This window comes from Anser brachyrhynchus (genome assembly GCF_964034855.1).
Source record: "Anser brachyrhynchus genome assembly, chromosome: 18".
Classification (NCBI taxonomy): domain Eukaryota; kingdom Metazoa; phylum Chordata; class Aves; order Anseriformes; family Anatidae; genus Anser; species Anser brachyrhynchus.
The window spans coordinates 3,978,642-3,994,223 of record NC_137711.1 but is presented as its reverse complement, the minus strand read 5'-3'; the positions used below and the strand labels follow the sequence as shown (position 1 = coordinate 3,994,223).

The window sequence follows — 15,582 nt, the reverse complement described above, 5'->3', positions numbered from 1 at the left end:
AGCACTTCATATACAAAATCAATTTGCGGTTTTCACACCTTTACTACTCTGTAATGGATAGCATTTATGACATCAGAAAATGAAGAAACACCATTCAAAATATAGAGAGAGCAAATCTATACATGACAACAGAGACCTGAAGCATTCTTACCAGGTATGAGCTTTCGGCAGATTGTTAGTGCTGGCATCAATCTGGTGTATTGTAAATAGTCGTGGGCCTGCAGCACCTGAACATCCAGAAAAGATCCCTATTACTATTGTATCACACAACATGAAATTGCTTTGTTGCACTGTAACAAACAAGTAAATAAAGCAAGAAAAAGAAACTATGCACAAAAAGTTGAAACCATAATCACCTACCGAAAAAAAAACACCTCATAGTGCATATCAGTTTCTTCCCATCTACCCCCACAAAATAACCATGCAGTTATTTAAGTCACTTAAAGATAAACAATAACAAAGCATCGATAAGGCAGAATAAAATCTGTTTTACACTGTGCACTATATAATTCTAACAGTTCTGAATCTAACTTTTCCCACCCTTCCTAAAGAAGGAAACAACGCAACTCTATCGGTCCCCATGTTATAACAGCTGTAGAGTAGTGGCCAAACTGGACAGAAGAGTCACAGATACCAACTTCTATATTTTTGTGCAATTACTTGACTGTGTAGCAATCCCCTTAATCTCTGCTAAACGAAAGACTGCAACACAGCAGCCTTTTAGACAAAGGCCAGAAGAGCTTACAAACGCCCTAGCCTTAATAAAACTGAAATTTTTGCTTCGGCAGACAGACATTTAAGAATATAATCTACAGTATCGAATCTTTCTAATGGGGATTCTTTGCTGTCAACTAGGAGTGTAAGCAAATAAAAGCGTACTGCTGTGTTAACACAACTCCAATCTAAAACCTGACAAGGTCCATGTTCAAATATGTAGGAAAGCAGGCTTGTTTTTCACAGATTTTTTTTTTTCCCACTAGCATAGTCATATTGGAATATACAGTGCAGGTAAACTGGCATTACCATACTCCAAGCAGTTTGCTTCACTATACTAACAGCATTCACATCAGCAGTAGGTTATTCCTACTTTCAGCTATTCTCAGGCCATTAACAGTTACACAGTTTGCCTGAACAAGTCTCTCCCCAGTATTATTTAAACACTTAAAGTAACTAGGGCCTTCAAAATGTCATTATTCCTGAGCTTCTAATGCTCCCAAACGTTTTAGAGCTCAAGAACAGAAGAAAAGAAAAACGAGGGCTTCCAGGTGAAGACAGGTGAAGAAGGGATGATGAAGAAGAAACTGATTTCTATAGCAACTCACTATTGTTTGTGGCAGCTATTGACAGCTATTATCACTGAATGTGTGTTCTCTCGGGATCTTCTACCTATTAAAATGGTTTGTGGTCAATGTTTCCCCTGGGCTGCTTTCTCTCATCTTGTGAGAGAATGAAATAGGGTAACTAGTGCATTAACAGAACGACAAGGGTTGCAGCCAGAGTTGCTGCAGCAGAGATCCAAAGCTTTGACTGAAGTTCAGAAAACAGGTCAATAACTAAGTAGATCATTTCTGTTGCCTGGGATGCTTGTGACTATGTTGCTCTTACAATAAAACCAGTACAGATTACTAAGTGCATCTGCTGTCAGAACAATAAGAACACTCCATGTTGGTGTCTTCTGGCCGCAGAGCTGTACAGATGATGAAGGCTTGCAGAAGAGAAATGAAAAAACAGTCTTCCAGGAAAAACATAATGAGAACCCTGCTAGATCTCCACTGATCAGAAAGTATTACTAGAGAAGGAAGGAAGGAAGTGCATGATTGAAACAAGAACCATTTGCAGCTGATTTAAAAGGTAACAAACTGGCAAAAAGGGCATTTCTGAGACTGTTATTCATCAGACCATTAAAAATCCCCCTGAAAAAAGTCACATTACCGCCAACCAGCCTTATATTTAGCTAATGTTTCTATGATGTGTTTCCAAATACAGGCACTTGCAGTTACTTCTGGCAAAACATTACCTTGCAATGCCTTGAAGCCCTGCAGAGGCACTCTGGATGAGCCAGTCACAAACTGGAGAAGTCGCGCTCTCCTTTCTTCATCAAAGAATTCCACAGCTTTCCAGAACCATTTCACAATGTTGCTGTCTGGTGTACAGTGTTTTAACCTAGTATTTGCCTTCCAGTCATTAACATCGATTTTTCCAAGTCCACAAATAATGAGCTGTAAATTTAAAATATAATTAATAATTTCATAAGTGGGATGGGAACTAGGACCTATCCATCTTCCGTTGGGAAACGAAGCTGGGAAGGGTCTAGAGAACAGGTCTTATGAGGAGCAGTTGAGAGAACTGGGGTTATTTAGCCTACAAAAAAGAGGCTCAGGGGAGACCTTACCGTGCTCTACAACAACCTCAAAGGAGGCTGTAGCAGGGTGAAGGTTGGCCTCTTCTCCTAAGCAACAACTGATAGGACAAAAGGAAATGGCGTCAAGTTGCACCAGGGGAGGTTTAGGTTGGATAATAGGAAAAGTTTCTTCACTGAAAGGTTTATGCAGCATTGGAACGTGCTTGCTGCCCAAAGGAAGTAGTTGAGTCACACCATCCCTGAAGTATTCAAAAGACATCAGTGCAGATGTGGTACTTAGGGACACGGTTTAGTGGCAGACTTGGCAGTGCTAGGGTAATACTAGGGGGTTGTACTTGACAATGTTAGAGGTCTTTTCCAACCTAAATGATTCTGTGACCATTAATACAACAACAACAACAAGATTTGGAGCTAGACAAATGATGAATTACTGAGTCTGAAAAATTGACAGATTTTAAACCAAAGGAAAATTATAACTTCTCACTAATATTAGGCGATGTAGAAATACAACATTTTTCTTTATGAAGAGCCTTACCTTTATACACAGTTTTTCAAATTATCTTAATTCAAATAAAAAATTCAAACATTTCATGAGCTTATATGAAAACATCTTGGCCTGTCAATCAAATACTAGAAGCACAGATTCTTCCCCATATGTGAAAGTGCACATAATTCCAATTTGAATTCAGTACTTCTTTCCGGAGCAAAACTAAGGGTGCAGTTTGGCTCATCCAACTCTGGACCCCCAGAAGTAATTTTATTGTTGTGATACCATACAGGTAATACAAATAAGATTTCTCCCCTGAAGATGAGCTTTTGGCACTTCTAAACAGCGAACCACAATGGATTGGCTTAAGCTCAGAAGGGATATGATTATAAAGACGTCTGCTTGTGACTAACAACACCAGACTTTCACCACTTCTTCCTCTGTCTGCAAAACGATTGTGGATTAACAGGCTGGCTGGCTGGTTGTTGTTGAATGAGAACATTCAGGATTAAGGAATAGCACTCACTGACATTCTAGTACAGGGAACAAAAGAAAGCATTAATAATTTACCTTGTGGCCATTTTATATGGCAAGAAGCTCAGCTCTGCAGCTGACAGACTGTATATTAGATTTCAGTTTTAAAACAAGCGTGAGATCTATGGGATTTGAACTGAGATGATACTGTGTGGATGCTGATCTTGACATTTTATAGCACATTTGTTGGTGACAGCACCTTTCCTTACGCTATATTGCAGGGCCAGTTTAGTCTGGCATAACTCAGCTCTGCAAAACCACATAGCTGTCTGACACCGATGTCAGTGCAGTACACTGGAGGGGCTGGGAACAAGGTGGGAAGGAGTGACAGAGCATTTTCCTGGCAGCACTTAAAATTAATATTATGAAACTACACTGTGAGAAATATGCACCACTGCCTCTGCTGGAGTAACACTCAGTGAAATAATCCAAGGTCACTGCAGATCACATTCTATGGGTTCAGCAGGTTGTTTTTTTTTTGTATAGGAGAAGGTCTCCTCATCTACCACTTACACAGTTGCTATGAAATGTCACCTTGAGAAGCACTCTACTAATTCTCAGTGGAAGATGCATGCTGTCCATCTCAGAGACTGCATGACCTGGTAACCTCTTATGCTAACTGTATTTCTTGTATTAGCACACCTGCAAAACCTCTAAGGCACTGGGGATACAACTTCACATGTTCCTTAGTCTCAAAAGAATGCCTCGGGCTTTTATTATTACACTTGACGACATAACATAACATTAGTGTACTGACCTCTAACTCTTTCTCATCAAATGTCTTCAGCAGATGTTGTGGGATTACTTCATTAAATCCTTTCTGTAGAGCCAGAAACTGAGCTTCAATTCCTCGTAAAAATCGCCAGTTTACATAAAGCCTGCAAGCAAGTGCAAATTGGATTTGTGAAAAATGTATTCAAATATAATAAACCTGCAATTTATTCAGCCAAAAAAATGGCCTTAGTAACAGCATTATGTAACAACAAAATTATTGCACTACCATTTAGGAATAAAAAAAACACACCATAACAATTACTTCAAATAAGTACCTGACATATTCCTTTTTGTTTTCTTCTGTCACTGGGATGCTTTTGCCATTGGGTTTCAGTTCATGTTGAATAATTTCCCCATATGCATTGTGTTCTACACAGAATGTATGGTCTAAGACTCCTGTGATATCATTCTCACTGGTGGAAAGAAATAAGTAAATGACTCAACAAAAATATATTCTGCAAATATATTACAGCCATAATACTTTTGACAGACATCATAATTTACTTTTTGAGTAACATTTAAAATTACTGCTTGGAAGCAAGAGATGAATACACATTTTCGTTATATTTTAAACCAATTATCAAACTTCCAATGTTATATTTCGGTAACATGCTGTTTATAATAGGCAAAATCAATTAACAAATTTATGAACAACGGAATAGTTTACAGCTCAGTAATCTTTCATCCCCTCCAGATTTGAATACTTTGAGCATGTTAAGCCTTTAAAGAAGACAAATTGTGCGTGTAAGAAAGACGTTTCTTAAATCTGCCTGAGCAGGAGATCAAAATATACCTCATCTCTTTTCAACAGGATTTAGGGACATATATCATGTGTTAAACAGAAAGAAATCTAACATTGTAAAATATAACGCACAGTACATACAGTATCCAAACTAAGCTGTTATGAAGATCAGGGTCAACCAATTCCATATCATCCAAAGTAATTGGCTTTCCTAGCAACTGCTTATAGAAAGGCAACGTGAAGCCCCCGTCAATATAGTGTCCGTGAAATACAGCCATCCCCATTATCCGTCCAACAAAATGGAAATATGATAAGTGTTCCTAGAATTGAAAGAGACTAAGTCATTCAGCTAAACAAGACTGCTAGATTGTACCTGCTGAATATTAAACAAAATTTCAATAAAACGAAAAAAAAAACAAACCCAAAAACATAGCCAGAATTTTCTTTTTTGTTTGTTTTTGTACACAGTACATTTAGTATATTGCTTCCAGTCCAGAAGTCTTACTACTAAGAATCAAAACAAACTTAATTTATCCCAAAAGAAACATAAATCGACATCTTAAAGAAAATTAAGAACACATTTGGGAGGTTTCTTTGATCAGTTCTAAAAATAAATTATCATATCGCACAAATTCAGTGTCTAGTAATACTAATGCGAGAATTAGATTCTTAAGTCTAGAACATTCTCTGCACGTATTTAATTTCTAGGTCACAAAACTCCTGTTGCCAGTCATACCGGGTTAACTGCAGAGTCTGGGTTGATTTGCAGTGTATAGATATCATCTCGGGAATATTGGAAGAGACCGTAATATGGATTCAACATTTCATGTGACAATAGGTAGAGCCACTCCCTGAAGAAAAAGAATAATTTATAGTGTACTTTAGACAAATGCATTCATATACTAAGAATATCTTCAATCTTTTCAAAATGAAGTTGGCTATGAACATGTTTAGATAAGGCTGAAGTCAGAATTATTTTTTACTGATTCAGTTAATGCACAGCTCCTGACAGCCAATAGAATTCCTAGAATAGGTTTAATATACGAAGGATCTCTTCATACAATTAAAAAAAGTTCCTTTTTATAAAAAAGTCAAGAACAACCTCACAGACAACTGACAGATTTTAGCTGCCTTCCAACTGCTAGTTCTTAAGATATTGCTTCAAACAGTAGTGGTAACTTGCAATAAAGCATATTTTTGATCAAAACTCTGCTGTAAAGTTGAGTGTTTAGTGGTGTAAATTCTCAAATACCAAAGGCTTTACTAACCAAAAACAAATAGTGTAATTTTGATAGATATCAAAAGCGCGTCTCACATATGTGATAAGCCTCTGATGCAATCTGTAACATGCATTTTGATTTATTTACAAGGAATTAGTGTTTTTTTGACACATTTTGCCTTTAAAAAGATTATCTGAAAAATATATGCATGTCAGAAGAATAATCTGTTACTGAAATAAATATATATATATATTTAAAAAAAAACAAACAGGGCTGTTAAAAGACTAGTCTTGGATTCAGAGCAGTGAAGCTGGTGAGGCTGCGGGAAGAGACAGAGGATGCACTGTTTACCTGGCAACACCTCCATAATCAAGGCCTTCCTCCCCACGGAATTTTATCATTAATCGTTTCCACAGGTCTTTTGGCCTCATCTTCATGACTTGCCTGTAGGATTCCTGTAAATACACAACACATTCTTTTATTAACTGCTATTTACAGACACGAAGAAGCTACTACCGTTTATTAGAAATGAAGGGAGTCTCAGATTCTAGGTCCAAGGGGGATACTATTTTCCTAGATACTAACAACCATTCCTCCGATCACAGACTGCTACACAGTTTTCTATAAATGTGATAATGCTTCTCAAATAAAACAGATATGAGAGAAGAACCACCTCTAAACTTCCAGGGGTGTACAGTGATCATAATATTTTATATCATTCTAACATAACTTTACCCCCCCCAAATCTGTGTCAGTAAATTTTTGTTTTCAAAAAAATAAAATAAAAATTCATAATAATGAAAATGATAATTTTCACTGCTGTACAGCAGCATTTCCCCCCCCCCCTTTCTTTTTCAGTTGATTATGAAGTGACTTGACAGTCTCCAAAGGGAAGGCCAACACAAATCTTTCCTGGCTGTAAAAACGGTGACAACACAGCGGGCTATCATGTTTGTGGGTGGGATAAAAATGCAACAGGGACGGGTGGGATGGCTGATTAAATTCTCAAGACATACTGTTCTTCAGAAAAAGTCAGTGTATTATAATTGCATTTCATCAATTCAGCAGAATTATTCTGCTGAGCAATCTCACAAAATAAGACGTAAATGACTCAATGCAGACATCTCTGGTCATTCAGAAGCCTACTGAATGCATAAAATATGTCTGATTCTGCAAAAATATCAGCCAGAACTGAGATAGGTGCTAAGCAATTTTAACTCCAAAGATGAATATTATTCAATAGTCTTTTTATTTAACTTACAAAAACATCAAAGATCTTTTCAGATTGTTTAGTTTTCAGATTGCAACATCCCCTCTGTAAGAGACACTGTCTTATAGTGGTGAAAGAAGTGAGGAAAGCGTCCACTTCCAATCACAGGGAAAGCTTTCCTCCTTTTTCTTCTTCTTCACAGGGTAAATACTTCTACTTTACATACACAACTGTTCTGATCGCACACGCAAAATGCTTCCTGTCCCCATATACCACAGATAAAATTTATAAAATTTCAGCTTTAACTCCAGGCTTCAACATTTCATCTACCTGAATGACTTCTTCAGACACTTACGGATAACCCTCCTCCCCTTCCCTCAATGTTAATAAATAGGTCAAGTTCTCAAATTACCTCAAAAATCTCTTCCCTGGAGACCTCAATACGACAATGGCCAGCTTGAGGTTGCTGCTGTGACAGCTCTTGCCTCAGGATCTTGAGTTTCTGCACCAGGTCTCGCTTGTACCTTGGCACAGTGAGACACTCTGCCTCATCTGGAAGCTGACACAGGGACACTACCTGCTGCTGCTGCTGGTGCTGCTGATCTTTAAGTTGATTCTGGCGGCTAGAAACAAACACAGCTGTTTGCAGGTATTCCAGTCATACGTACCCTGTTTTCTTCAGATGTTTCTTAAAGGTTAAGTTTTTGTAACTGAACTACTTACATTTTACTATGATTATTACTGTGATTACACTAAAAACATTCAGGTCCAGTAAAAAATAAATTCAGAGAGATTTTATCCTGACTAAAGACATATGTTTCTGTCTATCTTGGCAACTATCAGTTGTTTTTAGGGTTTGTTATTTCTATTAGTACTACTCTACAAAGTATGTAAAAGGTTACAGCACTATATAATAAGGTATTAGCCATACAATTTTACTACTAAGCTGCTGACACTGAATTTCTCAGATACCATTTCCATATTTCCCTTGCATGTTTTGCCTTCCTCCATTTTAAAATTCAGGGGTCTGCCAAACACTATGCCTCTAATCTACAGTCAATACCATAGTCTGTTTTAAATGGCTTGTCTGAAAAAGAGTAAGCTTACAAAAAGATGTTTGTACTGGCAGCTTGGCAAGGACCTTGTCCCTTGTACCTGGCCTAGTCTGGACCACAGGAATGTGGGGAGTTCACATGTAACTAATTGGCACAGATAAACAAGTATTTTTACTAGTAATTCTAAGAGATTTTGTAAATCTAAGTTCTTACTAGAGAAAGAAAATTTATCTTGAGCAGAGATGCTCTCCCTTGTGTCATTTCTTGTAGACAGTGAGTGGATATTTTTGTATTTCAGTATGACGTCTCCAAGCAAGCCAGGATAAAAGTTGTATTTTACATAAACCGTGGGTAAAAAATAATAATAACAATAACAACACCTCTCAGTGTGGGACACATGATAATACCCTAAATTTATTGGATAAATAGGAAAGGTCACAATTTAGATTTTTTTTCATTGGAACATATATTGTTTTTTGCAACATAAGGGACCAAAAATATTAGATAGGACCACACACAACTTTAATATATTTTACATTTTCAGTCTGTTGCCTGTTTTGAAGCAATGTCTACTAGAAAGCTCTCCTGGCCAACCAAAATTCATTTCCAGCAGGCTTTCACCAACTTGATGTGGTTCCAGAGTACGGTTCAACATTATTTGTGCTACCTGCATGATACTTTTAAGTGAGATTCTTATTTAGAGCTAATCACAAGTAAAAGTGTATTTAATTGATACACAAATCAAAGCAGAAATCATAGAATCATACAACCATTAAGGCTGAGAAAAGACCTCCAAGATCTAGTCCAACCAGCAAATGTTATTGTGCCTTCTGCATTTTCTGATTCCATAAGGACAATCTTGTGAAAATATCCCTCATATATGCCTACCAGAGGTCATAATTACATACTGAAGTGAGCATACATTCATACTGCCTTTGTGTATACTCTTTTAGTATAAAAACACAGTATCCTAGACATAAAACTAGTTAGTCAAACAAAATGCAGTCTCTGAAATGAGCATGAATTTAAGATCTGTGCATCAAATTAAACCAAATTAAAATAAAGCAGCACTAGAAGAAGAAAAATAAAATGCCATCCTCCATATTAGACTAAAAATAATCAGTGTAGTATTAGCTAAACAATCTGCAGTACTTGAAGTAATTAAATAATTTCTTAAGTTTGTTTTCACAGCTGAATGAATATGCTTGATTGCATACTGTGTTTTGAGGATATAGCTAACTACTTTTCAGGTACCATAACTATCAAAACCTAACATGAACTCTTGGCCAATATTTTAAAAACGGAATTGGTTAACAACTTTGATTATTTTCATAACTTCTAATGTCACCACTGAAAGAACAAATTTCTTTACTCAGCCCAACAGAAGTCAGTATTACCGAACATAAAATCTTTATTACAATTTTGAGCCTAGAACTATCACACCCGTTCCACCCAAACACTAAACTTATTTCTCAGATAATTTTAAAAATTACAAGCCTGAAGCATATTGCCTGTTTGTTTTTTTTTCTGTTCTTGTTTTTTTAAAGAACAAATGATGAGGTGGGTTTCATTTTTTCACATATCCCGTTTTGTGCAATAAAAGAATAAACACCAGAAAAGATTTATCAGGCAGCAGATTTTGCTGATGACACTGTTGGTTGAATTTCTGAAATCCTTCCCTAATGAAAGACAGATGTACAAATGAAAAAGAACTACTACAGTGTGCTTAAGTTTAAAAAAATGCAAAATGGTTCTGGAACTTGAAAGCCAAAGTGGATTTTTTTAGATGAAAAGCTACCTATGTATTGTCCTTCACAACACATGTTGACCTAGCCACTATGTGCCTACTACCATTTAAAAATAAACATACCTGTGAAGGACAGTTTTTTCAAATATAGACCAGTTAACTAAATGTTCTAGTTAGGAATTACATTGTTGTAGTTAAGAGGGTCTGAAGTTTATCTTGGTTAACATATCTAAATCTCATTAACTCTCTGGATGATGGGAACTTTTACTAATGCTCTGTAATATACAAAAATAAAAACAATGACTTTCTAAACAAATAAATATTTGTCCATATTTAGACTTGCCTCCCTCTTCGGCTAGTAACTTCAAATGGGTATTGGGCAAAGGCTAGCCAACTTTTATGCACAAAGCTACATGCAACTCCTGGATATTACTTTATTCCTTGGTTTTGTCTTTTCAGTGCTTGCTGCCATTATTGTTTGCTTCAGCTTCTCTTCCCAAGGATTCACTTCCTTAAAAGGACTATTCCTCACACTTATTCCTTGCCCAGGGCCGCACATTACTTTCTATCTTACCAGTTCTTTATTTGTTCCTTCCACTTAACACCCACTTAATAGTTTACAGGTGTTTCCCAAGAGTATTAAAAGGTGTTAATAGGAGAAACAATAGAAGCAAATTCCCACAGAGCTCGGACAAACTGATAGCCATGTCGAGGCAAAACAGAAATGTTTGTTCACATTTTGGTTTCCATTTTCAGTAGAGTTCGTCAGGGTGAAGTGAGTACTTGGGAATGAAAACAACAGCCAGAATCCTTTTGAGTTTCCCTTTCTCCTTTAAAAATTGTGATACTAAAATGTGATATCTGCACTAATGCAGAGGAAATAGGGTTTTTTTGGTTTGTTTTTTGTTTTTGTTTTGTTTTTAGTGGTAACAAATCCAATTTAAATTATTGGTGTCTTATTTTTGAGAACATCTCAACTTGTCTTACACTCTAAAACTGAATGTAGGGGCTGAATTACTTCTCTTTCTCTCAGAAAAATAGTTGGGCACTTCTGTACCCTTGCCTAACTCAATTGGGTATTGAATGCAATCTGATATTTTTAAAACAAGCACTCCATCACTGAAAGTAGTACAAAGCAAAAAGAAAAGGAAAGAAAGTGTCTGTCTCGCTGTTGGAATGAATTCCACAGGCCAGTCTTTTGCATGGGAAGGCACTTGCTTCCCCCCTCCCTCCCGGCCCCGACTCCTGGCATCACAATAGCCACATTCCTGTCTAAATGCTGCTAGAGGGTGGTTGTTTTGGTTTTTTTTTTTGGTTTTGTTTCACTTTTTTGCTTTGTTTTGTTTTGTTGCTGCTGTGCTTCAAATACTACTGAATGGCAGAATACAACTTGATATAAAATCTAGTACCCCTTAAGAGTCACTTTCTTTCCTCTATTACATTCAACATGTGCTGGAGACTTTAGACTTACTTTAATACTAAATGCAAGTTAGCAGAAAGCCGTGGATCCGTAAACTGCGTTGTCCTGTTGTTATGGTCAACAAAATAAACTCTGCCTGTTGCTGTATTTCGGATCTCCCATCCAGGAGGCAGGGGACCAAGCTCTTCACAATTGATGTTGCTAAGATCCCTGTGAAAACAAATATAAAATGAAAAATACCTCAGCATTTGGCCTCTGAGCCAAACAAGCGTAAATGTAACAGAACAATTCCATGAAGTCTGAGAAAATGTATTGTTTCAGAAACTTGATCTGTTCAGCTGGAATCTCTGCTCCCTAGGTGCAAGCCCACCAAAGAAAAAACACACACCCCAGAACACATGCCGCGGGGAAAAAAATTCTTATCAAATAACCTTCATTTTTACAAACTAACTTCAGATGTTAAATTAATAGAGGCTTAAAACAAAAATAAAGGCCACTGCCATATTTGCCAGAATGGAATTGCAGTTCTACACCAATTCTGACAGAAAACATTTTTAAAACAACATTAGTCATGTAAGGAACTCTGAATCACACTTTAAAAACTCCTACAAAACAAAAGTATATTTCTGAAGAGTTACACTTTCCATGAAGAATTATGCATGGAATATGCATGTAGGCCACAGCTGATTTTTGCTCCCAAACCCCAAGTGCTAGTGGGAAGCAAACAGGTCTCTAACAAATTATTAAAGAAAAAAAATAAAGAACAATGACTCAGCTCTGCACTGAGCAATGCAGAGAAACCTTAACTGGTCTCAAGAAAATTCTGCTGAAATTAGGATTACGCAGATTTGTTTCAGAGGCTCACTGAAGACAAGTGTTAGTTTTTCAAACGTCAATAAATGTATGCGATTCACACCTTGGATACCTCACCCTGTCAAGAGCCTTATTTTTGAAGGTGCAAGTCTTCATATCACGTGGTACCATTAGAGCTGATGGGAGGAAAGAGCTGAGGGACATAGAGCCTGAAAAGATGCACTCTGCAGGGACTCAAAAAGCTTAACAGCTACTAAAGGAAATACAGGCTCTAGAAATGAGCTTCTGCTGATATTACCCATACACACAGCGCTGCTGAACTGTAGGCTTTATTTTTACTAGCGAAATGACTGTGGCATATTAGCATAAAATACAATGTTTCTTAGAAATGACATAAGCTCTGTCCTGTCATCATGGCTGGTACATGCAAGCAGCCAAATTTTGTTCTCAGAGACACTCACACAGTTTCTGTTGCCACACCTAAAAGCAGTCCTAACTTGGATTTTGTACAAAATCATTACAAAACAAACTTGAGGAAACTTAACTTTCTTCATTTTTTAATATGACTTTTTTTTTAGAGAGGTCTAGTTTCTAGTTTTATATAATATGTAAATCATGTGAACAAATACTTCCTAATACACAACTGCCAACTCTATTTCACTCTCATGTTTCAGATAATGCATCATAACAAAGGATAATTTTGTAACACAAACGGACTACTAAAAACAATTAGAAGAATCATTTGAAAATGCAATGAAGTTATGGCTACGAGGCACTTTATCCTTCCCAGGAGAGTCAAAATCCATTTCCATGGGAATGAACACCAGCAGCAACTGACAGAATTTTTACAATTCTCATAAATGCCTATACTGGCTGCCAATTCCAAACTGCACACATTAAGAAAAAAAATCCTGTTGAAAATTATTGTCTTCTAAAATCTCAGGATGGTATTGTAAAGAAAATCAGAAACTAACAATAATTCCCACATTTTCTTTCTTTCCTTTCATATACATCAGAAATAATCATGTGCTCTTTCCCTTTTCTGCTCTGTAAAGGGAAAAAAGCTGTAAAAAAGCCAGGGTAGTTTTAGATATTTGCTACCATACCCAAGTGGAAAAAAAGATTTGTTGTTGTTCTATCTTGTTTCAGTTGGTTGGGTTGTTTGTTTTTTTTCTTTAAAAAAAAATCCCAGCACTTTGAACATCGCTCACCATTTCAGCTTCCAGGCTTTTTATGACCCAGCGTCTCCAATTAATTTCTTCAAAATGGATTACATTTCCCATTCCTTGAGTTAATTATATTTGGTAGTCTGAACACTGGACAATAATTCTCACAGCCAAGTAAATTTAAGTGAATTTTTAAAGATGAGTGCCGTTCAGTACAAATGCTGCATCTTAAATATACATGACACCCACTAGATTTTCCAAAGTTTTCTTCTTTGTCTGCTCCCTATCTAAAATGATCACATTTTACTATCACATTTGTCACACAATTTGTTCCTCATAAACTTATATTGCCAGTTTCTCAGGTCTTGTTAATTTCAGAGACTGAATTTAAAAAAAAATAAAAATTTCTACATCACTGTAGTTTGTTTCTTGATTCTCCATTGCTTTAAAGTAATAATCTGAAGAAGTGAGGAAAATAGATGAATTCATTTTGATGAATGACTTGTTAAAATGAGTTTTTTAGGGGCCAACAGTAAATATCTATATATCAAATACTATGGAGACAACTATTAGAAGAGCACTGGTTAAACTATTTTAATTTGACACCTTAAGGATACTTTCATCATTTTCTTACCTAGGCACTCTTGGATCATGCCACGTGCTAACACCAGTCTGAGTATGCAGAAAATAGACCTGACCTTGCTGAGTCGTCCTTTGCTCTGTGAAATCAAGACAAATTAATAACGATAAGAACAAAACATGTAATACAAAAACTCGCAAAGACTGCTTTCCCCAAACTAACTAATCAAAAGCATTTAATATATGATGAGATGTAACCCATTTTTCCTGCTCCCCAGGAGACGTACAATAAATTAATTTACATACCATAGCCTTCAGGTAAATCAGGAGGAGTGTGCAAGTGTGTCCTGCTCATGTAATTCCTGTGCCTCTGTGACCTGACTCTCCTCTCTGCCAGCCGGGGATCTGATGACTGCCCGCATGTTGCACCGTTTGTTCCCGTAATTGGAGTGTTCTCATCCACAAAACAGCTCAGCGGTCTGCCTGGACTGGAGTATTCAGATGCTGGCCTGTTGGGAAAAATGTGAAAATTATGTGCTTTCTCTACCAGAAGCTTCTGTCACAGTTACCCGTGGAGCAAGATGCCCTGACAATGGGCAGAAAGCTGCTGTTCTGAGCTGTTCTGTTCATCCCAGAGCGATCACTAAACCTCCTCATCTGTGCTAGGGTCTGACCTGACACTTTAGTGCATGATGCTGCAGGATCAAGATCGTATCAAATGCTCATGTGAGCAGTTCCCACCCTAAAAAAAAACACAAGAGTAAAAAACTGAGAGTGAAACTATTATTTTATGAGCAGCATATAGTTCAAAATTTCTCACTTGCCTCCATATGGCTGAAGAAGCTATAACGTCTCATTATTCCTTTTAACCTTTAAGGAAGGTTATTAGGCGAGGATGGTGAAAACGGGCTAAGTGAGATAGAAACAGTTGTTCTTGAGAGCTTGACAGGAAGAGGAAACATTGAATGTTATGGTTTCATATCTCAGTGCTGCTTTTAAAAGGACGTAAAATGGGTTAGAGGGATTGATAAGAATGCAGGAAACCCCCCTAACCAAGTTAGGTATTTTGTATTTATTTTTCTATTGTGAACATGTCTAGTGCTTAGAATAGGGGTTTTAACATACCAGAAAAGAATAGACAGACATTAAAAAGCTGTTCAGTACATTCAGTCACTTTAAAACTGCTAATATATATCAGAGCTGGCAGCATTAACAGTTTACATTATTTTATGTCAAATATGGTTACATACAGAGACTGGAATAATATTTATTGAGGGTGCAAGAGAGAGCTGATAGGCAGAGACAGTCTGCAGAAGAGTGAAAAACACACACTGACACTGTCTACAGTTCAGGTAACAGCAAAACTGGTTTGAAGAAATGCTTTGCAATGCACATTTTTGGTTATTAGAGCAGGTGATTGTAATGATTTTAAAACGTGTTCTGTAACAGTTTTTAACGTTCTGCATTACACCG

At 36.9% G+C, this 15,582-nt stretch overlaps 1 protein-coding gene across 3 annotated transcripts in view; it reads right to left on the bottom strand.

Annotated features, from left to right (window-relative positions):
• SMURF2 (SMAD specific E3 ubiquitin protein ligase 2) overlaps window positions 1-15,582 on the bottom strand; it is a 64,882-nt gene that overhangs the window by 3,926 nt on the left and 45,374 nt on the right. For all 3 annotated transcript variants that reach the window (XM_080561145.1, XM_080561146.1, XM_080561144.1), the window contains exons 8-18: window positions 14,416-14,618; window positions 14,165-14,249; window positions 11,603-11,761; window positions 7,742-7,952; window positions 6,471-6,574; window positions 5,636-5,750; window positions 5,041-5,219; window positions 4,433-4,570; window positions 4,141-4,261; window positions 2,018-2,219; window positions 152-227 (exon numbers count right to left, since the gene is read on the bottom strand). In XM_080561145.1, the coding sequence (XP_080417271.1) occupies window positions 152-227; window positions 2,018-2,219; window positions 4,141-4,261; window positions 4,433-4,570; window positions 5,041-5,219; window positions 5,636-5,750; window positions 6,471-6,574; window positions 7,742-7,952; window positions 11,603-11,761; window positions 14,165-14,249; window positions 14,416-14,618 (1,593 nt within the window). The remainder of the gene's footprint in view (window positions 1-151; window positions 228-2,017; window positions 2,220-4,140; window positions 4,262-4,432; window positions 4,571-5,040; window positions 5,220-5,635; window positions 5,751-6,470; window positions 6,575-7,741; window positions 7,953-11,602; window positions 11,762-14,164; window positions 14,250-14,415; window positions 14,619-15,582) is intronic.